The sequence below is a fragment of the Dipteris shenzhenensis genome, chromosome 18, assembly GCF_047967505.1.
Source record: "Dipteris shenzhenensis isolate YYH24624 ecotype China chromosome 18, Dip_SZ_1.0, whole genome shotgun sequence".
NCBI classification, from domain to species: domain Eukaryota; kingdom Viridiplantae; phylum Streptophyta; class Polypodiopsida; order Gleicheniales; family Dipteridaceae; genus Dipteris; species Dipteris shenzhenensis.
This window is the reverse complement of record NC_141613.1, coordinates 9,878,207-9,905,651: the sequence shown is the minus strand read 5'-3', so window position 1 is coordinate 9,905,651 and position 27,445 is coordinate 9,878,207. Positions and strand designations below refer to the sequence as shown.

General features: G+C 46.2%; 1 protein-coding gene across 1 annotated transcript in view; it reads right to left on the bottom strand.

Moving 5' to 3' along the window:
• Positions 1-738: 738 nt before the first annotated feature.
• The window catches only part of LOC147890774 (kinesin-like protein KLP1), a 167,521-nt gene continuing 140,814 nt past the window's right edge, over positions 739-27,445 (bottom strand). The window contains exons 13-19 of the mRNA XM_087389803.1: positions 3,385-3,486; positions 3,027-3,188; positions 2,499-2,578; positions 2,320-2,392; positions 2,075-2,172; positions 1,821-1,905; positions 739-1,392 (exon numbers count right to left, since the gene is read on the bottom strand). Of these exons, the coding sequence (XP_087245929.1) occupies positions 1,324-1,392; positions 1,821-1,905; positions 2,075-2,172; positions 2,320-2,392; positions 2,499-2,578; positions 3,027-3,188; positions 3,385-3,486 (669 nt within the window). The 3' untranslated portion in view covers positions 739-1,323. The remainder of the gene's footprint in view (positions 1,393-1,820; positions 1,906-2,074; positions 2,173-2,319; positions 2,393-2,498; positions 2,579-3,026; positions 3,189-3,384; positions 3,487-27,445) is intronic.

Sequence of the window (27,445 nt, the reverse complement as noted above, 5' to 3'; positions counted from 1 at the left end):
ACTTTTCTCCTTTTGGCCCTAGTCATATACGTGACTATGCCGAGCCATGCTCTAGAGGATGGTAAACGTTCTATTGGAGGCCATGCAACTGATGAGATACACGATGGAGATGCAAGCATGATGGAGATGGCTATGGAGTAAGAATAGTGACAAGGTTAATGACATGTAGTAACATGTTTAGCACCGATCAAGAGACACACATGCAATGGAATGGCCTTAAGCCAACACACTGTCTTCCCTTTCACTGGATGCATGCTAAAATTTTAACATTTTAATTCATTCTTTGGCAAACTCTTGTGGCATCAGTGAACACTTTGTCCCAGACCACCATACTATATTTTTTATCTTCAATTGCACATGTTGTTTCTTTAATTTACAATCTGAATATCCAGGTATCTTTTCCTTATCTGCAATAGTGTCCATAGCTTCAGCATCTGTTGGTAAGTTCTTTTGTAATCTCTGGATCTCTGGATCATCTATCCCATGATAAATCCTTAACTCTCACCCGACCCATGCACTATTAGAATTTACAACCTCGCATAATTTTTAGACCCCTCAGCCCTGAGAACTCCCAAAAGATAATCTTTTTTAAACAATGATGCATGCAGCAATCAGAAATTTCAAGCCTCCTGTGCATGAGCCTTCAAAGGATTCTCTTCAGGATCTTTTATTCCAAGATGCGAGAGATTTTTTCTAGCTCTTTCTAGTACAAAATTGTTTAGCATTGAACTGCTTGTATTGCTGGACAAGAACTATATTGAAAAGCTTCAGTATACAACAAGGAAGCTTCTCAGAAAATGTTCAGGTGCTGAGGGACTTTATTGTAACATGAATCCATCATAATGATTTTATCATCATCTGTAAGACATCCCACAAAAATCTTACTGCCAGTACATTTTTCATGGGCCGGAGAGAAATATGTAGAGATGACCATAAAAGTGGTCTTCATTAAAGTGCACATGCTCAATACTTATGAGTACTTCATTGAAATTCATGGACGCTTGTCAAATCAGACCATGGAGAATTCCTGTTCTGTTCTCCCCCATACATGTATGTATTGGTCATTTCCTTGGCCCCATAAATTTTGTGAGATGTTCATACTTTGAATGTGTTCATCCAAATAATACCTGCACTTAAGCCTTATATTTGGACTGGAGGATTCAGAGGTTACAATTTATATTGACACCGAACACGAATCTCTCCAATTTCAGCTTGGAAAGTGGATATCCACAATACTTCAGAAACTTTGCAGACTTGGTGGCCTTTTTTCCCCATATCACAAACAAAATTTATTGGAGAAATTGTTGAAGCTACAATAAGGAACTATATGGTCGTATTGCCTTTGTACCATTTGAAAAAGCTCTCCAGAAGACTTTCCTGACAATCCACTATCTGGCAAGCATGTAAAGGCTATCAGAAAATCTTGCAGAGTCTACTCTTTTCTTTTTCTTTTGTTAAAAATAAAATGCGGGTTATAATTATCAAGTCCAAAAAATAGACAAACATTTCTACATCAAAATGTTTCTGCCCCTAAATGGGGGAAGACAGTGCTGTGTGCAGAGACATCTATCCAAAGGTGGTCGAGCTGAGCTAGGCAGATTGACAGGTAATTCAGTTTGTTTCATCCTTCGGTACAACGTGGAAGATGACTTTGATAACAACTGTGCCCGTGCAGAGTCTACTCTTGATTATTTAAAAAAGTAAAAAGGAACACAACTATAAGGAGTCACTTCTCTTTATTGGAGGAATCGGTGTATGTTCTGATAAAACGTTTTGCCAATATAACAGACAGTCTCAGTTTACAAGGTTCTTTTATTTACCTCCTGTCTTAATAACTGCATTTCAGCCTTTGTCTTCTTCAATTCCACAAAAGAATTCTCATAGTCTGCCTTGGAAAGTGTCAGCCTGTAATGAAGGAGGCACAAAATGACTTCGAACTTTATGATCTCGATGCATTGGCAACACCATTATCGTATATCATATTATATCGTACCTCTGAAGCCACAAATGCCACATACAATGCTTTAAAAGTTTATGAACTGCCCCAAATCTTAAACTGAGATTATCAGCGTACCTTTCCCTGAGTTTTTCTTCTTCACAGTCTTTCATGATATCCCCTTCTGCCTCATCACCATTTCTTGCCTCATCTACATTATCATGTTTAAGAAGGCACTGCAAATTCATTTGTTAACAAAGTGAGCACCTAGCAATCAAAACATCAATAGTTTGTTTATTGCTACTTTTTCTATAGAGAACAATATCTGTGATAATTCAAGAATCCAACTAAACCAAGTGATTTTCTTTGTGATCATATCTTACACTGATCTCATGGATTTCCTGTTTGCATTCTTTCGTCTTCTTAAATAATGATTGCACAGAAAGCTTTTTCTTCCTGCAAACAACAAGACAGAATTATGCATATTGATCAGAAATTTATCGGAAGTTACATGTATTATTACACTTTTGAGAAATCTATATAATGTGAGCATTTTGCTTACCTCAATTCTGATTTCCTGCCCTTAAGAAGACAGTAGTACTTCATTCCTTCTGAGGTGCTATGCTTGAATTCAAGAAACGCCTGCAAACATAATACAAATGCTGGCGTTCTATGATTACAAAGAATAGGAGACCTTTCAGCATTGTTTTCATGTAAAAAATGGAAACCCGTTATGGTACTCTAGAATGGGATAAAATGCCTCACTAACTAATAAATAAATGTTTGCAGTATCCTTCTAGACATTACATTTACAAACTGCAGTTATAAGTTCTGAGAATACTCTCCGTAATTAACATTGCACACCTTTTCTCCCCTGAATGAACATGTGTCCACCTGCGGACTTCGTTACAACATGATCTAAGTAAACAACTTCTACAGTCTATCGATCCATAAGTCATTTACAGAAACATTTTTTTCTCTGTAGACCCACATAAAAGTTCCAAACATGTCCCTTAAAGACATCCCTTTTAAGAGCACCATTAAAAAATCATATCTATGTCATTTTCTCTGTAAAGCCAATATAGCTTACCAAATTTTTGTTTGCATGTTCGTTTTCCAAGACATTGTTCTCCTTCGATGGTTGCAATGGTGTAGTGATTGCTGATTGTGTAGTTTCATCAATCGAATTAGTACGTGCAACATGCATGTTTGCAGGCCTTGAATCCAGGGGAGCAATACCCACATGGAAACCCTGTTCATTTGGAAGATTATACAATAACAATAATAACCTAACATGTTTCAATATAAAGTTAATCTGTAATATCCCAAGCTACAGAAACTTGTGACAGGCTGTATTGTGAGCATCAGCAACATGCTTCTGAAATTATACCTTATCAAGGGTTTGAAATCTATAACCCTCATGCCCATCAGGGTCTAGACAGACAAACCTGACCCTCCAGCTCTCCAACGCCGTCATCATTGTCTGGAACATTTGCAAATTCATTCTCTTGTAGTTCTGAGCAGCTGCATTCTTTGACTAATTTTTCTATCTGCAAAGTTTGGTTGTGTAAATCAAGTAGTGATTTTTTGTAAGGCTCTTTACATAAACACAAATAGAAGATCCCCTTCTCATGTTTGGTTTCAACTCTTGCATCCTACTTACAACATGAATTTTGTATGTATCTCATTTAATATACTGGGAGGATTTTAGTTTGGTATATGTGACTGAATCAGCAATATTAAGCAGCCTTATCAAGACAGAGTGGTAAGCAGCACATTCTGTACATTTTTTAAATTCTTTTTTGAAGAAGATAACATTTAGCTAGAACCTCTTAGCATTGCTAGCAGTGTAGTGGAAGAATGGGAGGCCCTTCTCATGGTTTTTGCATCAATCCAATCCCACGACCCAAGGTTCCAAGTATTTCATGGTGAAACCCCATAAAGGCAAACCCTTGAAGGGCCCAGAGGCATGTCCTCTAGACAAGGGTCTAAATACCAACCAAAAGCCAAAAGTCACCTGATTGGTGCCGAATTTGGTAATTATCTGCTAAGTCACCTGATAATACTCTTTCTACGGTACAAAAGTTATCCAAGATCATTGGTAGAATCATAACCAATGATGTGTCACAATAAGATGACTATAAAAAGAAGTCAAATGGCATTATGAGGGCCTTTTATCTTTCCCACAACATGGAATATTCACTGGATAATAGTGGAGGAAGGAAATGTAATATCACGATTACACCTTTCTCTTCTAAAATGCACTCTCTCATTCCCTTCAATTCATTTTAGGAGAGAAAGGTGTAATCGTGATATTATGTTTCCTTCCTCCACTATTATCCAATGAATATTCCACGTTGTGGGAACGAAAAAAGGCCTTCATCATGCCATCTGACTTCTTTTTGTAGTCATCCTATTGTGACTCATCATTGGTTATGATTCTACCAATGATCTTGGATAGCTTTTGTACAATAGAAAGAGCATTATCGCATATAATTCCCAAATTCAACACCAATAAAAAATGCTCAAACATAAAAGATGAGAATAGATATATGTTATGAATGGCAATAGATGAGGTTTTAATAATCCTCCCCTTTCCTTCCCCCAAGTGTGTGTGTTGGCATACAAGAACAACATTATCTATTCAAATCCTTACCTAAGACTAAAATAAAAGATGAGAAAATGGGATTTCATTTGCAGACTATGCAAGCTTTGGGTTTTGGTCATAAATGGCAGCGCTCTATAGTGACAGTAAAGCTGCATGCATATTGTCAGAAGATATCATGAAATTTTGGACATTCCGTTGTTCGGTCCGCCAGGGTTGTCCTCTTAGTGCCATTTTATATGCCATAGCAACTCATCCCATGCTTCAATATATGGATCATTTGGTGGTGACTGAACGGTTACATGGATTGGAGATTCTTGAAAGTTGACCTATGGTTGCTCAGGCTTATGCAGATGATTCTTTTTTTTTGCCACGAAACACTGAAAGGGATCTCTCCATGCTTATGCAGGACCTTTCTTTATATGGACTAGTTGCTAGTCTTCATGTGAATTTTTAGAAATCTCGCCTGTTGCCTTTGCAATCAAAAGACTGGCATAGTCTTGTATGGCTAGGTGAAATTCTTTTGCCTACTCACTTGGTACGCCATCTTGGTTATCCTCCTAGGTGGACCATTACTCGTCGTCAACAAATTGGCTGGGTCCTTGTCAAATTAAAGAAAAAGCTTGAATATTGGAACCTCGCAACTTGGCCTCTACATGTTCGGCTCCAAATTGCCCAATCTATCCTAGTGGCATATACTCAATTTTATTTGCCTTTGATCTTCTTTACCAAGGCATATCTTTCTTCCTTTATGTCCACTATTATGGAAATTTTTTGGCATTTAAAACATGGCAGGAAAAGCTTGCGCTTACTTCCTTTACAACAGTTATGTTCGCCAAAAATGCATGGGGGATTGAATATTCTAAATATTAACGTGCATACTCTTACTCATAAGGGGAAAACAATGCTCCAATTTCTGCAAGAAGATCATCCTTGGGCTGCTATGATTCGTTTTTTGCTCCTACATATCACCACACCTGCTTTTGGCTATTGGAGGCCTACTTAGTGGGATTTTCTACTTGGAAGTATTGAAGGAAAAGTCAGAGGTTGCCCTCTTGTCTCTCAAATGTATTTGGATTGAAAACATGTTTTATCGCATTTGGCTTGGCTTGGCATGGCCATGACTCCTTGCAGGGCAATTCTTTGAGAGCTGAAAGTATTCACTGGTCCTGAGTTTTTTCTCCACCATTGGTCTTACAAGAGCCCAGACGATCATATTTCCTTAATTCAAAAGGGATCTCCTCTGTGGCTGATGTCATTCAGGATGACGGGACTCTCTTGTCCTTTCCATTGGCTGCTGGAAAATATGGGTTAGGGATGCATTATCGCCCTGTATGGCATGCTATTACTTGTATGCTCCACTCGTTTCAACCGATACCGCCTCTATAACTTCGAGACAGGCTTCAGGACTGGAGTCTTTCTCCATTAAATTCCTCCATTTGTCCTTTGAAGCTATCTCATATTACAGTGTCTCCATTATATAAAGTTCTATTGCCTCCACCTTGGGCTTCAATTAGAGCAAATAAGATTTGGACATTGGATCGTCTAGTCAAATGGTGGCGGAGACGTTTGAGGCAGATTTGGCATTCCAAGCTCCCTCTTCAACAATAGGTCTTTTTCTGGCATTTTCTACTGGGGGTTTTTGTATGTGTCTCATATTTTCTGGCGTTGCCCTGAAACATGTGACTTCATCGGTATTCTTCGGCAGAGATTGTGTTTTTCTTGGATCCAGTACTGGGCACTTTGGATTCTCTGGAAAGATAGAAACCACAAAGTCTATGGTGATCCTAGTTTTTCTACTTTCGTTTTCTTTCGCCGCTCTTTGCAGCAATCTCTATTTGATTGCCTGCAAACTCACTACATAGAGTAGGATGTATATTTGTCCTACAGTGAAATTTTCTCTTGATGTATTTTTCAGCTTTCTAGTTTGGATATCCCATTATGGGATAGTTACTTTGTAATATAATCCAAATAGGTTTTCACTCAAAAAAAAAAGTGTGTGTGTGTGTGTGCGCACGCGCGTGCATGTGCGTGCGTGCGTGCGTGCATGTGTGTGTGTGTGTGTGTGTGTGTTACTTTTGATCCAATAGAAGCACCCCTCCCCGACTTCGCTCGTTTGCCTTGTTCCTCGCCTGGGTCCGTTTCTGGTCATTATGGAGCATTTGGTTGCAGAGGACTCATCTATCATTTGGCTCTGGTTCCTTTGATCCATTTTATTTCTTTCGAGGATCCCTTCGTCAGTCACTCTATGATTGTATTCAACAGGGAGATCTCGATACTTTGGTCTTGGATGTTTTTTTCCACTGCTTTTGACTTTCAAAGGTTGACTCCATCATGGAGTTCAGCTTCTGTATTACATAGTCTTTGATAATTTAAGCTGTGGTTTTACAAAAAAAAAAAGTGTGTTACTTTTGATCATGATGTATATTTGTCATAACTTGAAACCTTCTCTTGATGTGCTTGAGCACCTCCTACTTTGGGATTGTGACTCTGTAATATAAAAGAAAAATCTTTTCACAAAAACAAACCAAGTGTGTGTGTGTGTGGGTCCTGCTTCTATAGCTTCCTCACTCAGAATGGAAAGCATTCATTGGAGTGCTGTGTTTTCCTCTCCCCTTGCTGTACAACAACCAATCAGAGCTTACAATCTTATGAAGTTGGGCATCCGGTTCATTGATGATGTGGTAGATACGCAAGGACATTTTCTCTCTTTTCCGGTCGCATGTCGACAATACAATCTTGGGATGCATCACAGAACTATTTGGAAAGCCATTGCTGATCTCTTACTCCCTTTGGTTCCGATTCCAACATTGAATGTAAGAGACAGGCTTCAAGATTGGCACCTTCAGTCTTCAAGTCCAGGAATATCCTCTCAGCCTTTGCATTTATTGACTTCTATATAGGCTTTGTCTGAGGGGGGGGTTTCCTAACACTTCCGGAAGTATTACCGGAGGCCTAGGGCCACTGGTGCGAGAAGTTGGTGAGTCGAGGTTGAGGTTTGGCACTCTTCAGTCATGTATTGCTTCCGTCATACCCAAGTCATGTCCAGGTCAAGTCATGTCCAAGTCAAGTCCATGTCATGTCCAAGTCATGTCCATGTCAAGTCATGTCAAGTCATGTCATGTCCAAGTCAAGTCCATGTCATGTCCAAGTCTGTTCCATGTCACGTCCAAGATGTGAACACATGTGAACACGCTGCGACTAGGTATGACCAAGGTCTAACAACTTGGCATGTTGCTGAGGTGACCATGACGTGACCCAGGTGTGACTCTTGGTGGGTCGCCATAAACTTTGAGTACAACAGATCCCCCGCCACTATCATTCACCGTCCCGGTGAATGACCTAGGATCTTGTGAGAGAAAGTGAAGTGTAAATTACAAATAAGAAAGTGACCTTGGGGTTGACATCCCAAAACTGAAAAGAAAGGGCTCATGGCCTTACAACTGTAAAACTGAAAAAAAAAAACTGGCTCATGGCCATACAACTCCAAATTCCTTATTTACATGAGAATCCAAATGTACAGAGTTCGCAAAAAGAAATGCCGAACTAAAAGATCCAGGAGCTACTGCTTGCTGGATGAAAGTCAGGGAGGGGGAGGGGGTGGGTGTGGTGGGTGTGCTGATGTTCCGGGGCTGGTCCTTGCCTCTTCCCCGACTGTGTCCATGAGGTTGCGGATGTCCTCGTATTTGGATTTATACCTGTGGTAGCCAGACCTGTAATGTTCACATCGAGATTTGAGAGCAGCATTTTCATCTTGCAGCCCATGGAAGTTGTCCTGCAACTTGGAATGTGAAACTTGGAGATGGTCTTCCGGCTCACGAATCTGCTTCATTTGACTCCGCACCACCTCCACCTGTTGATCCACAGTATGCTTATCCGCAGCCAGTGAGGTGTATCTGTCCTGTAGGGCGGCAAGCTCCCGCTGGATTTGAGCCTGTTGGGCTGAATGATTGTCCTCCAAAACTTTCTTGGTGGCTGTCCACTCTGCCTCCTTTGCTACAAGACATTGCTGAAACTCGTCGTGCTGAGTTTTCCACGCAGCCTCCCTTGCCTGTAGAATTGCTCCCCACTCCGCTTCTTTCATTTGCAATGTTGTATCCCATTCTTTATGCATGCTGGCTACCTGCTTCTCATGTTCCAAGCGGAGGTGTTGCTTCTGTGACAGAAGCTTGCAAACCTGACCCGTAGTATTAAAGAGGGAGGCACCCATCTGAATGAAGCTGTCATCTATAATGCGCTGAGCCATATGAAGGGACCTTTTAACCCATGCATACCTGTCCCGATAGGTCATTCGGTCAGCCATGTCAATAAGTTCGCCATATTCCTCGAAGGCTGCTTTCATCCCCTCTTGCTCTGGGTCCTCGAGAGCTGCCACTGGAGCCAATGTGTCGATGTCTAGGTAACAGCTTGGAGCTTGGGATACCTTCTTGTTGGAAGCGATTGTCTCTTGCAAGGGAAGTGTGAAAATTTGGTCCAGGTCCTCCTCCTCCATGCAAACAGGAGACCGCTTCCGCTTTAATGCATACAGCAGCCGTTTGTGTTCCTGGCTCTGTTCCTCTATCTGGGCCTCATGGGTGAATAGATCTCCTGAGGAGGTTGCGAAGTAGGTATCCAACATATCATTTTGAGGAAGTGTAGAATAATCCGCTGGAAAAGGTATCTTACCCCCAGCAAAAATAACCTCGCCAGGTCGAGTTTCCAGTAAGTCCTGTTCAGCAGCCTCCATACTTGGTTCAGGGGTCAGTCGTCGAGACACCCGAGGTGGTGTCTTCGCATCACCAGTGACTCCCAAAGTAAGATTCAAGTTCAATAACCTGTGTCGTTCTGATGCCTCTCCATCAAGAGATTCCAAGGCAGAGGTGCCTGCTGCCATAACTTCTGTCGAGGGATCCCCCTGAGTTGGGGGGTTAATGTGCATATCTTTGCACCCTACTGACCCTGATGAGATGATCAGAGGGGAAATGGTCATGACTGCGGGTGAGGTAAGTGGGAATGTCCTGCCATGGTGGGTGAGACCTGAGGAGGGCAGGGGAGTGACCGGAAGAACATCATCAGGGAAATCAAAATCTGCCTCGAAGGGGATGGATGGAGAGGTGACTCCTGCATGAGCAACTGATGGCAAAGCTCCAGAGGCTGGCCCAAGAGGGAATGGCTCAGAAACCTGTGCTACAGATGTGGGTGGAGCAAGAGTGGGAATGGGGACTGGAGAGGAAGAGAGGACAGAGACTGATGCAGCAGAGGCCGAGGATGCTGGGGCCGCACGAAGGGCCAGTGGAGCTGATCTCAAGTGGGGGATCATAGGAGCGGAGGGTGGGCGGTGAGGAGAAGATGAAGTATGTGAAGGTGGAGGAAAAAGTGCAGGCGTTGCAGCCCGCCACTGGTGCAAGAGGTAGGTGAGGTGAGGTCCACAAGTACAGGTGTGTGTGCCTCGGCGTGTGCGATTTCGAACAGTGGCCCGGAATGTTGAATAAAAGAGGGATGCAAAATCATACTGAGTGATGGTGAAGAGAGCATTGAGAGCAGGACGGATACCTTTCGTGATGTAGTAATGCCCGGGTGCTGAATAGAAGCGAGTGAAGAAGTAGCGTGTGATCACTGCTTCTCTGCTTCCACCTTCCAAAACCTTTTTGCAATCATATCCCCTCCTGTTGGGTTTGCACTGTGAAAGGAATGAAAGGAGATGTGGGGAATCGTCGGAAGGAGGCTGAATAGGGAGAGCAGGGAGCCCCATGTACTGTGAGACCAAATTGGGTGTGAGAAGCTGCCTGGAGCCCATGAACTCAAAAGTGTCTGTGACATAGTCATAAGATCTGATGAATCCTGTACACAGTTCCACATCCACCCGAGGGAAGATGACCTTGTCGAACTCAGTTAGACTGAGGGTCTGGATCTCGGAAGATGTCAATACCGAGGATAGTTTGAGGTTTGGATCAAGAAGAGGTTTAAACATAACCCGAACGTGGGAGAGGGGAGGGGTGGTTATCGAAGGGCTCTGTATCTCCGTTGGCCCACCCGACCCTTCTGAATGTGGTCTCCGTGCAGAGGGGGTGTAATCTGAGCCCCCATGGTCGGAAGAGGAGGCACTGGAGCTCTGAGAGTGGAAAAGAACCCCCCGCTGCTGTCTTGATTGCGGTGGCTCTCCATCCGAGATGATAGTGAGATCTCCGGACCAAGATGGGAATGCATCACTGATGAAGTCGGTCCTGCTAATGAAGTCGGCCCTACCGATGAAGTTGGCCTTGCTGATGAAAGTAGCTCTGCTGATGAAGTCGGCCTAGCTGATGTAGTCGGCCCTGCTGAGGCTGTAGGCATGGGTGAGGTCATGTGCACTGCAGAGGCTGCCTGAGACGTCATGGCAGTATAGAAAGGGATGAAGAGCTTATCTCTGGGCAACCGTGGCTTATACGTGGACTTCTTCTCGAGCATGAAGAAGAACAAGAGGTAAAGTAAAAGCTAATGACGAAGCAGGAAAGGAAGCTGATGACGAAGCAGGAAGGTGAGTGATGACAAGGCAAGAAAGGAAGCAGGAAGGGAAGGGGAGCTGGTGACGAGGTAGGGGAGTTGTTGTCGAGGTGTTGGCAAGCCCGCTGAGATAGAACGAGATAGTGGGGCAGGTGGTGACAAGAGGGGGAGCTGATGGTGATGAGAAGGGAAGCTGATGGAGAAGCACGGAGGCTAGAAAGGAAGCAGGAAAGGAAGGGGCACTGATGACGAGGCAAGAAGGAAGTTGGCCAGGTGATAACGAGAAGGGGAGTCGATGACGAGGTCCAGAGAGGAAGCTGGCGAGGTGATAGTGAGGAGGGGAGCTGATGACGAGGTCTGCTGAGAAGGGAATTAGCAACCAGAGTACTGCAAGGTGATGGAGTCGAGGAGAACGCAAGAGGAGAGAGATGGAGCTGGAAAAGATAAGACACAATGGAGAGGTGGCACAAAGTAGAAGGAGAGAGGTGGCGTAGTGGGTTGGAGTTGGCCCAGGGTGGCGCAGAGTGGAGATGGCGGAGGATGTGGAGGTGGGCAGGGAGTAGGAAGCTAGCAGGAGAGAGGGAGTGGGGCGTGGCCCAGCCCAGCAGTGGGGGGTGGCCTAACCCAGTAGAGTAGGGGAGATGGGGCAGGGTCTGGAGGTGGGCAGGGTGCAAGAAGCTGGCACAATTCACTAGAAGAGGGGCTGCCAGGAGGTGGAGATGCGATCCAAGGCCAAGGGCTGCCAAGAGGATGCATTGCAACTTTCGTTGCAGATTTCGTTGATGGAGGAAGCTGCCAGGAAATTCGTTGATGGAGGGAGGGCTGCTATCGCTGGTGGAGGAGCTGTAGGAGAAATCACGGAGGGAGGGAGAGGGGCTGCGATCTTGATGGAAGGGGCTGCAGGAGAATCTGAGGGAGGGAGAGGACGCTGGCTTTGCTGCAAGCACGTCCCGATTGAAGGAGCTGCAGGCTGCAGGAGAATTGCGATGGAGGGAGAGTCTGCAGGAGAAGGCGCTGGAGGGGATGCTGCAGGAGAATCTGAGGGAGGGAGAGGGGGCTGCGATATTGATTGAAGGGGCTGCAGGCTGCTGCAGGAGAATTGCGATGGAGGCAGAGTCTGCAGGAGAAGGCGCTGGAGGGGAGGCTGCAGGCTGCAGGCTGCAGCAGGAGAATTGCGATGAAGGGAGAGTCTGCAGGAGAAGGCGCTGGAGGGGAGGCTGCAGGAGAATCTGAGGGAGGGAGAGGGGGCTGCGATATTGAGTGAAGGGGCTGCAGGCTGCTGCAGGAGAATTGCGATGGAGGGAGAGTCTGCAGGAGAAGGCGCTGGAGAGGAGGCTGCAGGCTGCAACAGGAGAATTGCGATGAAGGGAGAGTCTGCAGGAGAAGGCGCTGGAGGGGAGGCTGCATATGGTTTCGTTGTTGGGAGGGGGACAGCCATAAATACACAACCAAGAGATCCAAATTTAGAAAAGTAAGCCAAAAATAGCATGAGTGGGCTGCAAGATGCGGTGGAGGAGGTGGATGAGCTGATCCCAAGGATCCACGCTGAGTTTAGCCAGATGCTAAATATAGCACTGGTTGGGGTGACATAGGAATGAACAAGGGTGAACTAGGAGTGCACAGGGGTGACCTAGGAGTGAACATAGGTGACCTAGGAGTGAACATGGGTGACAGAGAGGTGAACATGGGGGTTGACATAGGAGTGAACAGGGGTGACCTAGAGGTGAACAGGGGTGACCTGAAGGTGAACATGGGTGACTGAGAAGTGAACATGGGGAATTGACATAGGAGTGAACAGGGGTGACCTGGGAGTGAACAAGGGTGACCTGGAGGTGAACATGGGTGACAGAGGTGAACATGGGGAGTTGACATAGGAGTGAACAGGGGTGACCTAGGAGTGAAGAGGGGTGACCTCGAGGTGAACATGGGTGACAGAGAGGTGAACATGGGGAGTTGACAGAGGAGTGAACAGGGGTGACCTGGAGGTGAACAAGGGTGACCTGGAGGTGAACAAGGGTGACCTGGAGGTGAACATGGGTGACAGAGAAGTGAACATGGGGAATTGACATAAGAGTGAACAGGGGTGACCTGGGAGTGAACAGGGGTGACCTGGGAGTGAACAAGGGTGACCTGGAGGTGAACATGGGTGACAGAGAGGTGAACATGGGGAGTTACATAGGAGTGAACAGGAGTGAACAGGGGTGACCTGGGAGTGAACGTGGGTGACAGAGAGGTGAACATGGGGAGTTGACATAGGAGTGAACAGGGGTGACCTAGGAGTGAAGAGGGGTGACCTGGAGGTGAACATGGGTGACAGAGAGGTGAACATGGGGAGTTGACATAGGAGTGAACAGGGGTGATCTGGGAGTGAACAAGGGTGACCTGGGAGTGAACAAGGGTGACCTAGAGGTGAACACGGGTGACAGAGAGGTGAACATGGGGAGTTGACATAGGAGTGAACAGGGGTGATCTGGGAGTGAACAGGGGTGACCTGGGAGTGAACATGGGTGACAGAGAGGTGAACATGGGGAGTTGACATAGGAGTAACAGGGGTGACCTAGGAGTGAAGAGGGGTGACCTGAGGTGAACATGGGTGACAGAGAGGTGAACATGGGGAGTTGACATAGGAGTGAACAGGGGTGATCTGGGAGTGAACATGGGTGACAGAGAGGTGAACATGGGGAGTTGACATAGGAGTGAATAGGGGTGACCTAGGAGTGAAGAGGGGTGATCTGGAGGTGAACATGGGTGACAGAGAGGTGAACATGGGGAGTTGACATAGGAGTCAACAAGGGTGACCTGGGAGTGAACAAGGGTGACCTGGAGGTGAACATGGGTAACAGAGAGGTGAACATGGGGAGTTGACATAGGAGTGAACAGGGGTAACCTAGGAGTGCACAGGGGTGACCTGGAGGTGAACATGGGGAATTGACATAGGAGTGAACAGGGGTGACCTAGGAGTGAACATGGGTGACAGGGAGGTGAACATGGGGATTTGACATAGGAGTGAACAGGGGTGACCTAGAAGTGAACAGGGGTGACCTGAGGTTCAACCTGAGTGACAGAGAGGTGAAGAGGGATTAAGGAGGAGTGTGTGTCAGAGAAGGCAAGGGCTGTTTCCGTCTTGCCAGAGAAGGAAAAGCTCAGTTTTTGTTGGTCTCCCACCAAAGAGTGCAATGGGGTAGAGAGTAGAAGCTTGACAGGGTTAGGAAAGGGAATACATTGTTGTTATTTGAATAAATAGAAATTCAACTAATAGGAATGGAAATCCTTATCCAAAGAGAGAGAGTCAATGTGGATGATACTTCTTTACCCGTGAGCCATTTACAGGTGCTGGTAACTTCTTGCCCTCCAAGGTGGCCAAATAAACCCCTCCACTGGGAATAATCCTTGTGATAAAGAAGGGCCCTGTCCAACCACTGACAAATTTGGGTTTATGCTTCAGGAACTTACTGAAATATAACAAGACCAAGCTGCCAACTTGGAGTTCCCTCTTCCTAAGATTTCTGTCATGCCATGCCTTCTGCCTTCTTTGCCAGACTTCCTGAGCAAGGATCGCTTCACGACGATGTTCATCCAAGGCTTCAAGATCCCATAATCTCTCAAGTGTGGATGCCTCCAAGTTATCATCCATCTCTGCCATGACCCTAGTGGTCTTCATGTGGAACTCATAGGGCATAACCGCCTCCAAGCCGTAAACTAGCTGGAAGGGTGAATATCTAGTGCTAGCCTTGTATGCGGTTCTATAAGCAAAAAGAGCAGCTGGTAGTAGAATATCCCAATCTGCCAAGGAATGAAGGCATAACCGAGCCACAATATGAGACATGGTCCGATTGGAGCTCTCGGCCAAACCATTGGCTCGAGGGTAGTATGAACTAGAGGTCTTGTGAACAATTTGCAGTTGGGTGATGAGGTCAGCGATGACATCATTGAGAAAGTGGGTACCTCTGTCACTCATCAATTCCACAAGACATCCAAACCTAGAAATGATTTGATCATACAAGAATGAGGCCACAACTTGAGCAGTGCAGGTCTTCGCGGCCTTAGCGTCCACCCATTTAGTGCCATAATCAGTAGCAATCAGAGCATACTTGTTCCCTCTTCGAGTTGCAGGAGAGATGGGTCCAACAAAATCCAATCCCCATCTATAGAAGGGGGGTACAGGGCTGGATGGCTGAAGGGAAAGGTACTCCCGTCGGGTAGGCTTCGGCCCCCCTCTTTGACATGAGTCACAGCGGCGCACATAAGCATAGCAGTCTTGGAATAGCTTTGGCCACCACAACCCAGAGCGCATTATCTTTCTAGCAGTGGCCTCTGGTGCCATATGACCTCCCCCCATTCCTGAGTGAGCCTCCTGAAGGATGGCTTGTGTTTCATGAGGGAGCACACACCTCCTTAAAATGTGGTCCTTCCCCAACTTGTACAGCTGACCCGCGATCAGTTTGAAAGGAGCAGCCTGAAGAATCTGCCTCCGCTTTTGTGCTGGAGTTAACCCTTTGGAGAACTCCCCTGTAGACAACAAGTGTACAATGTTTGCATACCATGGGGGAAAGCAATCCACAGCAAACAGGCAGTCATCTTTTGGTACTGTGGCCTCGACACGGAAGAGGCCCGCATCTGGAAGGTCATCATCAACTCCTATGGCTGCTTCACCTGAAGAGATCCTTGACAAGTGGTCTGCTGGTTGATGTAACCGGCCTGCTCTCACTAGGATGTCAAAGTCAAACTCTTGAAATAGAAGAATCCACCTACTCACTCTCCCCCCAAGCGTTGGTTTGTTCAGTAAGTACTTGAGAGCTTGATGATCAGTAATGATGATAAACTTACTGCCCAAGAGATAGTGCCGATACTTTGTCATGGCATAGACCATGCCCAAGCCCTCACGTTCAGTGGTGCTATAGTTTCTTTCTGCTCCATTGAGTTGTCTGCTTGCAAAGTACACAGGTAGGTCGAGTTTGTGCTCTTCATCTGGTTGGGCCAATATCGCCCCAATCGCCAGCCCACTTGCATCTACATGCACATGAAAAATGACGTCCCATTGAGGTTGCCGCAAGATGGGTGCCTTTACTAGACGATCCTTGAGGTTGTCAAACGCCAGTTGTTGAGGTGCCGACCAGTTGAAGGACTGCTCCTGCCGAAGGAGTTCCGTCAACGCCACCGCTATGTCGACATAGGACCTGATGAATCTTCTATAATAACCCACATGTCCCAAAAAAGACTTGACTTCTTTGGGTGTGCGAGGAATAGGCAAGGTCAATATCACTTCCACCTTTGCTGGGTCCGTGGTCATTCCCTTAGCTAAGACGATGTGGCCAAGGAGGACCCCTCGCAAGGCGAGGAAGAAGCATTTGTCCGGATTCAAGCACAACCTAGCTTCTCTGCACTTATCAAAAACCCACCTCAACTTACTCATGTGATCAGTCTGAATAGCAGGTTCGAGGTGAGAAGCATTCTTACCATTGAACACAGAGAAGTCATCCAAGAATACCTCAAGGAACTTTCCGATGTTCTCTTGGAAGAGTTTGGTGACAAGACGTTGAAACGTGGCCGGTGCATTGCATAGACCAAAAGGCATCATCCGGTAAGCATAAGTTCCCCATTGGGTGACGAAGGTAGTCTTTAATTGATCTTGCTCTCGCACCCGAACCTGGTTATACCCACTGTATCCATCCATGAAGGAGTAGAGAGCATCACCAGCTACGGTTTCTAGCACCCTGTCAGTGAAGGGGAGAGGAAACCTATCCCGACGTGTGGCGGTATTCAAACTCCTATAGTCGACACAAACTCGGAGTTTTCCAGTCTCTCTTTTGGGCACCACTACGATGCCACTAAGCCATTCGGAGTAGTCAACAGGGTAGATCAACCCTGCTTGCTCCATCTTTTGAATATCAGCATGGACAGCCTTGCCATAGTTAGGATTCATGCGATATGGTCCCCTGATCACCGGCTCTGCTTCCGGATATAGATCGATACGATGTTCCATGAACTCAGTGGGTACTCCCTTTAAATCCTTATATGACCAGGCAAAGACATCAAGATACTCTTGAAAAAAATCAGACAATGCAGCAAGGAGATAGTCATGTTCCCAGACCCAACTGGCTACCTTAAGATGTCGTGGTTGGTCTTCTGTCCCTATGTTCAGATACCTCCAATCCCTGGCATGGTCAACCTGAGGTATGCTTCCTGATGTGGAGTTGTTCGGTTCTTCTACTCCCACTGCTGGGTGCGCAGGAGAATCATCTAGAGAAAAATTCCCCACTACTTCTTCCATCCAAGAGCTCGGATAGGACGGTTGGGTGTGTTTTGGAAATGGTTGAAATGTAGAGGCAACAGTTGGGCCCATTCTCTTCTTTCCTTTTTGTGCTTGCTTGAGCATTCCTCTGTATGGTAGTCCAACCACCTCGTATGTAGTTTCATGAACCTCCTGTGTCGTTGGGGAGTCAGCTTCTGACATATATAAGTCGAGTAGAACAAGGTCCGCGACATCTTCTTCTCCCTGTATGCTGTGGGCTTGCCTTGAAGGTCTGAAGTTCCAGACTCCAGTGTGAATGTGGACGGCTCCTTCAAATTGTCCGGCCTCTTGACCCCTCCTAGGTTGGTCAAGTTGCATAATGGATTCAATAACCCTTCCAAGAGTCATTTCCGGTACCTCCTGCCTTTGAATGACATCAGTAAGTAGGTGGTCATCCTCTTCTTCTGCAGATCCATGAGTGTATTCTCCAATACCATCATTGTGCTCAGCCAGCCCATGATCTATGTGGTCATCTTCTTCTTCCATAGATTCATGAGTGTTCTCTTCAGGACCATCATTATGCTCCGCTCGCTCATCATCTTCTTGCATAGCATCCTCTTCCTCCTTTGTTGTGACCCCATGGTCATTTTCTTGGTGTGAGGCATCCATGTCGTGTGCATCCATTGCTTCCATTGCTGCTTCATGGTCTTGTCTTTGAGTCACCTTGGTGGCCTCCCCACCACTTGGTCTGGTACTTGCGGACATCATTCGCTGATACATGTGGGGATTATTAAGAAGGCCAAAAGGCATCCGTTCATACATGAGATCAGCCAAACCAGGTGGGGAAGAGGCTTCCTGGCTCACCTCTTGCGCATTCCGTGAAGTACCAAAATGGGCTTCAGGATCCTCTTCTAGACACAACTCCACCATGTTGATGGCTAAGGATCCCAGGGCCCCCATCCAATCCAAGATGACAGCTTCTTCCTCATCTGGTCTAGCATGTTCCAACAAGTACGTCAAGCTCTCACCATCATCTCGTGCTGCTGTGACATAGGTTTCACCTTGGAAGGGTGAGTCCTCCACATAGGCCAACTCTTCTTCCTGTAGGGGCCAATCCCCAAGTGCCCATCGCTCCTCTTCCACCCCTTCTTCAAAATCCTCTTCCCCAAGTTCCACAGGTCGGTGGCGGGCCCTTCCAGTAACCATGTCTATTTCTAAGGATGTGGATCCCAAAGGTAGTCGAACTTCATCACTTGACCAATCTTGAATGGCCTTTGCTGAGCGTAATCATGGTCTACCAAGAAGTAGAGGATAAGTCTGCTCACCCTCCGTCATATTAAGTACAACAAAATTGGACAGGAATGTAACTCCCCCAATCTTCATGTGAACACCTTTTACAGCCCCCATAGGCTTCACCTTGCGTTGATCTGCCATGCGTACTTGGAAATGTACGTCAGTTGTCAATTTCAAACCCAGTTGTTAAAGAGTACCTCTCGGCATGATGTTTACTGCTGCCCCACCATCCAAGAAAACATCTTTCAGCTCCACCCCATTGATCTCCACTGCGAGCTTGGGACTTTGTTCACATGTGAGGGCAGCATAGGCTGAGCAATTGTCTAGTGTTACTCCATCTTGAACTGTTACTGTCTCTGGTGTGGGTCCGCCCTGAACAGATCCCCTTTGGCGCCCTCCTGGCATGCGATTCAAAAATGCAATAGTTTGATGCTTGATATGTGGAGACAATTGACAGAGTTGTCGTAAGGTGATATTGGGCCTAAAATCCATCAAGTCATCCATCAAAGAATAGGGCTGGACAGTAGCAGCAACGTGCCTTCATCCGCCGAGCTTCTGGCCGAGGGTCGAAGCTTACGCGAGGGAGAGGAGGTGCCTCTGGATTCTCAGTCAATATTTCCTGTGGTGACTCTCCCATCACCCATTTTCCCTTTTCTTTGGCGCTACTAGGCTTCACCCCTTTTTCCTTCTCTTGCTTCATTGTGCTTCCTGAGTGGAAGGTGGATGGGCCTGCCTGCGACTCTTCACGTTTTTGCCCTGAAGTTGTCACTTCTGTTGCAAACCTCACTATTTTGGACTTGCGGGAAGGAAACTGAGGTGTGATGCCTTCATCTTCAGAACTAGATTGAAGATCTTTGGTGACACTCCTGATCACCTCCTGATACCTTGAAGGCATAGATTGCTCACTTGGAGCTGAGGTAGTTTTAGAGCTATTGATAGGTCTTGATGGCTGTGGGGCCCTTCGGGTCCTTTCTAATCCAGTTACAGGAGAGGACAAGGGCGATGTAGTCTTGTGCCCACTGTCCACCTTGGAGGAAGGAGGTGGGGATGCTCTTCTAGTGACTGAGCTGGTATTAGTTGGTGATGAGGCCTCCGATGTTGATGTTGAATCATCCTTACTACTGTCACCCTTCATTTGTGACCTAGTCACAGCTCCCAACACTGCACCAATCAAATGGGGTTTGTCACCCTCCCCTGCCACTACTACGTCAACCATGTTGACTTGCGATGTTAATTCCCTTCTGCCATTGGGACAATCTCTGGTGTAGTGGTCATTTGTGTTGCACTGTGTACAAGAGGGTCCCCCGAATGGTTGTGTACAATCATCTTGGTAATGGCCGTACTTGCCACATCTATAGCACATGATGGGCCTGCGAAAGTTGGTACCTCTGCCTCCACGTCCACCTCGGAACCCACCCCGTCGACCGCGAACATAAGGGGGTCCATATCCACCCCCTGACATAGGTGGTTGATACTGTGCATAGTAGGGCAGAGGGTAGAAGTATGGAGCCCCAAATTCACTAGGAGTAGGAGCTTGGAGCAAAGGAGGATTAGGAAGTAGTGGAGGTGGAACGATAGGGTGGGTGGGTGGTTCAGGTGCCTTCACAGGGGCTGAAGCTAGGGGTACTGGCCCTGAAGTGGTCGGTGCAGCTTTGTTGATTGTAGCCACCAGTGGTTCCCCAATTGGATACTCCGGCAGAAGCTTCCTCAACCCCTTAAGATACCTACACTCGGAGGCATCATGTCCATGAATTTCACAAAATGTGCAAAAGGAGGTTGGGGTGGGTACCTTACGCTTCGATGGACATTCCCAGTAGCCATGGCCAGAACCCTTGCAGTCGGTGCACCAGAGACCACTTCTTATCCAAGCTTCAAAGGGTGACGGTCCATCCACTTTTGTTCTGTCTTTCAGACCTTCTTTGATTTCTTCTAATTCCTTCTTGAGTTGCTGCCATGCCTGTGAGCCCTCTTATCTCGGAAGTTGAGCGGTCTGAGCGGGTGTTGAGGCGAAACTTAACTGGGACCGTTCCATCTTCACCGCTTCCCTCAGAAATTCTTGTAGTGAGGCATGCTCAGGAAGTTTGTCAACCAGCCTTATAGCAATGGTGGAGGGTAAAGCCTTCAAAAACCACCCCTTCATGACGGCGTCATTGGGTGGCACCGACATCTTTGCCGCCAAGACCCTCATCCTTGTGTACATCTCAGAGATGCTCTCTCCAGGCTTCATGGTGTCAGTGGATAACTCTTGGACAATCATGTGTTCGAATTTTTCCAACTTGAAAGTGCGTAAGAATTCCTCCCTTAGGTCTGTCCACGTCTGGAAGTGGTCCGGAGGAAATTGACTGTACCATACATCCGCGGCATCCTCCAATGACGAGGGAAAGATGTGAAGGAACGCATGCTCATTCTCCACACCTTTAGCTCTACATGCTGTGAGGAACTTCCTCACATGAGCTTCCGCATCCTCATGGAGGTGGCCTTTGAACTTTTGAGTCTTCACGTGGACCTTGTTGAGTAGCTCGAGAAGTCTAGCTCTGTCTGGAGGACTGAGAACGGCCATCCCCACCCGAGAGGTTGGAGAGGGGGCCATCCCCACCCGAGAGGTTGGAGAGGATGCAAGAGTTGGAGGGAGTCCCGATGGGGCTGTAATGAGTGTTGGTGCTCCCGAGGAGGAGACCACCCAGACAACTCCTCCTGTGGAGGACCACAATGGAGAAGTCACTACTGATGTAGTCATAGAGGAAGTGTACCCAGATGGTAGGGCGTAAGTGGGGGGTCTCGGTGTTGCAGAGGGAAAGGGTGAGAACATGGAAGATGTGGGGGTGAAAGAGGATGGGAGAGCATTTGGGAAAGAGAGGGACGGAGTTGAAGTCATGGATGAGTAAGCAGAAGGGAAGGAAGAAGGTGGTGGAAAAGGCAACACCGGTGTGGATGGAAAGGGAGATGAAACCATCATGGCAGGTAAAGGCATGGCCGGAGCAAAAGTACCCCCCAATGGAATAGATGTAGAAGAAGGATTAGCTAGGAGCCCGGAGCTATGCATAACAGATGAGGTAGCAGCTTGTCCACAAGAGGTTGAGGCGGGAGCAGATGGAGTCACCACTCCGGTAGAAGAGGTGGTTGATGAAGACATCGTTGCAGGAGGAGGAGAGGGGCTGCCTTGACCTTGATGAGTCCCTGAGGAGTCCTCGTCCTTAGTACCCTCTTCTTTCACCTGTTCTCCGCTTTGCACTTCTTCTTCTCCGGAGTCTGGATCTGACCACCAGGGTTCCTGTTGGTCCAAGTCAATGAGAGTGTCGATGAAGTTACTTGCTCTAGCTACTGCTCCAATGGGCTCACTTTGTGCTCGAGTTGAGGACTTCGCAAACTTACGTCGCACGTAATGCTTCTTGTACCTAGTTTGGTCTGTCGGAAGTCTTTTCTCCACTCTCCTCAAGTACCTCCTAGTTCTCTCACTAGCTCCTTCAAATGTTTCAGAACTACTCGGCATAAGACCTCTCTCTAGGACCCTAGATCACCACTTCACTCGTGCTACTCAACACCAGCAGTGTCCCACCGTGATCGCCATAAACTGTCTGAGGGGGGGGTTTCCTAACACTTCCGGAAGTATTACCGGAGGCCTAGGGCCACTGGTGCGAGAAGCGAGTAAGACGTGCCATAAGTGTCACTGATGGTACGTAGGTGAGTGCTTGTCGATGGTGTCAACTATGTGCAAGCGGTAGATGGTGTCAACTATGTGCAAGTGGTACAAGTGCTGAAGTGATGTGAGCAAGAAGAAGACCAAAGCGGAACAACATCATGAAAGCCATCCCTCGACATGAACAGCAAAGAAATTCAACCACATGACACAGGTCCGTTGTACCAGGTGAAGGGAGAGGAGGGGAGGAGAACACAACGAAAAGAGATTTTAGAGTAGCGAGCAGAGATGGGAAGTAGCATAACTCATTAGAAAGCAAGATGACTGATACACTCCCAGAAGATACACACGAGGCGAGCTCTTGACTCTAGCCTCTCACTCCTTCACTCCCGCCTCTCGCCCCTCCAGAAAAAGTCCCCCTCTCCCTTTTCCCTTTCCCCCTCTTCACCTTCTCCTCCTCTGCTCCACCCCCCGCTACCAATCTCCACACCTTCTTCCTATTGGATGTCTTCTTGCACCCTTAGCCATCCTTAGCCATTCCACCGTTTGTGGGCCGCTCTGTCCTTGATGGCTTCCGCAACACTCCAGTCTGTCCTGGGTCAGTGAATCCCGTGCTCCATGTGTTCTCCTGCGCTCCTGACACTAGTTGGTTGAGAGGGTTGGTGCACCACCTATGCCTCTTAACTGTTGGACTCCTTCCCATGTGCACTAACAGGTGTACCATTGCGCCAATACTTCCCTCTGATTGACTTTGACCATGGTGAGTCGAGGTTGAGGTTTGGCACTCTTCATTCATGTATTGCTTCCGTCATACCCAAGTCATGTCCAGGTCAAGTCATGTCCAAGTCAAGTCCATGTCATGTCCAAGTCATGTCCATGTCAAGTCATGTCAAGTCATGTCATGTCCAAGTCAAGTCCATGTCATGTCCAAGTCTGTTCCATGTCACGTCCAAGATGTGAACACATGTGAACACGCTGCGACTAGGTATGACCAAGGTCTAACAACTTGGCATGTTGCTGAGGTGACCATGACGTGACCCAGGTGTGACTCTTGGTGGGTCGCCATAAACTTTGAGTACAACAGGCTTATCGATTGATATTACCTCCTCCTTGGATTGCTCATCATGCTAACTCTCTATGGCATCTGAATAAGTCATCAGCCTGGTGGAAAGGAAAATTGCAATTGATATGGAAGTTGAAAATGCCATTGAAGCAGAGACTCTTTGTATGGAGATGCATAGTTGGTATTCTTCCAGTGGGATTGAAATTGGCTCAAAGAAGGATTGCCTCACCTCTTTGTCCAAGATGTCATCATACTCCTGAGAGTATTCCGCATTTATTGTGGTTTTGTTCATATTCCAGAGACCTTCTAGACAAGATATCCTATTTCTTATCTCTCAAATTTCCTGCACACAGGTTCTACAGGTTTTTTTGGATGTATGGCAAATTATCAGTTTCTTTGTCACAGTATTCTCTTTTCTTTCATTGGATCAGATACTGGGCCTTATGGACCCTCTGGCTGCAGCGAAATCATGCATATCTGAATTCTCCCCTTCAGCACCCTTATGAGTTCTTCCGCGCCTCATTGCGGCAGTCTTTATATGATGCCTTACATGAGGACGATTTGGATGTTTCTTGTATTCAGCTTTTCTTTTACTGCTTCTGATGGATAGGGCATTGGCTCTTTTCTGGAGCACTGCCCTGATGTAAATGAATGTTACATAATATAATTTTCTTGGTTTCACCAAAAAAAAAAAAAAAAGAAGTGTGTATGTGGGATTTGGGATATCCTATAGGATGGCATATCACCAGGAAGCAGCAGCTAAAATGGATCTTCCAAAGACTTCATATAAACTCGAATACTGGAAAATTTCTACTTGGCCTCTTCATGTCAGGCTCAGAATAGTTCAGTCCATTGTAATGTCCTATGTCCAGTTCTATTTGCCTTTGCTGCATTGGTCCTCCAGGGATATTTCAGCCTTTATGTCTCAAGCTATGGAGTTGCTATGGAGGACAAAAACTACTATGAAAGCATTGAGACTGATGAAGATGGAAATGGTGTGCTCTCCTAGGATCCATGGTGGACTTAATGTCCTCAATATAAGATATCATGTACTTGCAAGGAAGGCGACTATGCTCCATACTTTTTTCCGCCAACAACAGCCATGGACTTGTATGATAGCATCCATGTGTGTCAACATGAGGACTTGTGCTTATGGTCATTGGACTACTGATCATTGGGAGGTTGTCACTCGGAGATTTATAGGGAAGATACCTGGCTGTCCTTTCTCTACTGCTTTGATACTTGACTGGAAACAAGTACTTTCTAAGGTCAAATGGGCTCCTGATAATTGCTCAGGAACAAACTCAATGAGGAAAGAAAGTATTCATTGGAGTGCCATCTTTGACATTCCACTCGCTTTACAGGAACCTGTTCGGGCATACAATCTCATGAAATTGGGAATTAGATACATACATGATGTGGTAGATGATCAGGGCTATGTCTTATCTTTTCCTCGGGCCACTGCTTCCTATGCATTGGGAATGCACCATAGGTCTATATGGAAGAAAATTGCTGATTTGTTACATCCTTTTCTACCTGTTCCTCCTGTGGCTGACACAGACAGGCTTATGGATTGGCAATTGCAGCCCTCTGCTACATGCACTCGTCCTGTTCCTCTTCTTGCCTTGACCTCCATCAAAGCCTACAGGCTTCTTCAGCCTGCTCCATGTATTCAGCAATATGCTAATTCTCTGTGGCATATAAGGAAGCCCCTCTCATGGTGGCGGAAGAATCTCCGGATATTATGGAAGTGTAAAATGCCATTGAAACAAAGACTTTTTCTTTGGAGAGGTATGACAGGCACATTGTCAGTGGGAGTCACACTTGCCAAACGTTGCATTGCACCATCCACATGTTTAAGATGTCAGGCTCCTTCAAAGACTATTCCTCATTTGCTTTGGCACTGGCCGTGTTCTAGGAACCTCCTCGGGAGAATTTCATATCATCTTCGGCTCTGTTTCCCGAGTCACAGATTTGGGAAACATTTCTGGCTCTTTGGCAGATTTATGAGGTCTTTGTCTCAATACTCACTATTTCTCTCTTGGGTGAGATATTGGGCTCTTTGGACAATCTGGAGTGAGCATAATTTGGCATACTTGGGTCGGCAGATTCACAAGTCATATGAATCTTTCCGAGCCTCATTGCGGCAATCCTTATATGATGCTTGCTATGAGGGTGATATGGATGCTTCTTGCATAGAGCTTTTCTTTTTATGTTTCTGATCTTTGGGATACTCTCCATTTCGGGGACCTCCCATCATGTAAATTTATGAGCATATAAATATACTGCACTGGATATTACTATAAAAAAAAAGTGTGTGTGTGTGTTGCTTCTCGTTTGATTGCTGATTGGGAGCACATACTCTCCCATCTTCAATGGACCGGCAGGGACACTTTAGCAGATAACTCTCTGCGTACTAAGAGTCTTCACTCGTCAAAGGTATTTGCACCTCCCATTCTTTAAAGAAACCTAGAGGCTCTTATTTTCTTTTGTCCAAAGGTACCTGTCATGTGAATGATGTGCTTGATGCAGCTGGCATGGTTCTCTCTTTTCTTGCAATTGTCAAACAATAAACTTTGGGACAACATTATCGGCCTATATGGTATTTATTATCACAAATGCTCCATGATTTTTAGCCAGTACCTCATCTTGAGATTCTTGGCCGCCTCAAAGACTGGGTTCCTCAATCGGAGGATATGCATTACCATTAGCTGATATCACTGTGGCCTCATTGTATATGATTTTTATGCCTTCCCCTTAGGTTTCACTTCATGCTAATCATTGGTCTATGAGACGTAATTCTAAGTGGATTGCAACATATTTGGGCTTCCAAACTTCCTCATCAACATAAGTTCTTCTTATTATGCTTGGGGTTCCAAAATTTGCACAGGTTTTAGCTCGGCGTCGTATTGCTGCTACCACATGTGGACGATGCTTGTCTATCCAGGAAACTATGCCTTATCTGTTTTGGCATTGACCAAAGTCAACTTCTTGTACAGCAACGACTCCAGTCTTGTTTCCCCAGTGCTTCCTTTGGCAAGAATTTCTAGCTATTTGGTTTTCATCCTGTGAGGCAGGGCTATGATCTCCTTTTTTATTGGGTTCGCTACTGGGCACTTTGGACCCTATGGAAGGACCTCAATCATTGGGTCTTTGGTGATCCTTCTATGCTAAATGAATTGCCCTGTCACCCATGACTTCCTGCTGTTTCTTCAGCAACGCCTCCAGGCCCTCTCTCCCACTGCTTGCTTTGGCAAGCTTTTGTGGATCTTTGGCATTCACCCACAAAGAGCGGAATTTGATCTAATTTTCACATGGGTTCGATACTGGGCACTCTGGACTCTATGGAAAGACAGGAACCACCGAGTCTTTCAAGAGCTTGCTTCTTCCATGTTCTAATATTTCAAGATGTCACTCAAGCAATCGTTTTATGATTGCATGTCAGTCCGTCCCATAGATTGCACTGTCTAGTTGTGTTACAATGAAATTTCCTGATCTTGTATTTGCTCTTTCACTTTCACTTTCACCTTCACATTCACACACACTTTTTTTTTTTTGGTGAAAGCACATTACTATATTATTAACATGAAATCAATGTACATAACATTGGACTCCAAAGGAGAGCCCAATGGAAGAACTCAAAAGCAGTCAGAAAACACTTCAAGGCTAGTAGCATCCAAGTCCCTTGCAGCAAAACTATCATATAAGGATTGCTTGAGGGACATTCTGAAGAAAATATATGCCTGAGGAAACTGTTGACCCATCCTAGAATGCAATCTCTGTGTCCAAATGGTCCATAGCACCCAAAAGCGAGTCCAGTGAAAGAAGAGGAGGAATGGAGACATCTGAGATGAGAGGCATCCAAACATCCAGAAGAGTTTCCCAAATCTGATAGAGGGAAACCGAAGTCGCAGCAAATGAGAAATATGAGTGATCAATATGCGAGAGTGCGGGCAAGACCATAATAGATGAGGAACTGTCTCGCGGTGATGAGAGCATCGGGGGCAGGAAGGGGAAGCAATGCGGCGTGCTGCCAATTTTACCCCAATGGAAAAAGCTCCCACTATACATCTCCAAAAGAAAACACACACACACACACACACACACACACACACACACATTTTTTTGGGGTGAAATCCAGTGAATGTTATATTACAAGAAACATTTGCAAAAGCACACTTCTCTTTTTTGGGGGGGTGAAATCCATGTTATGTTAT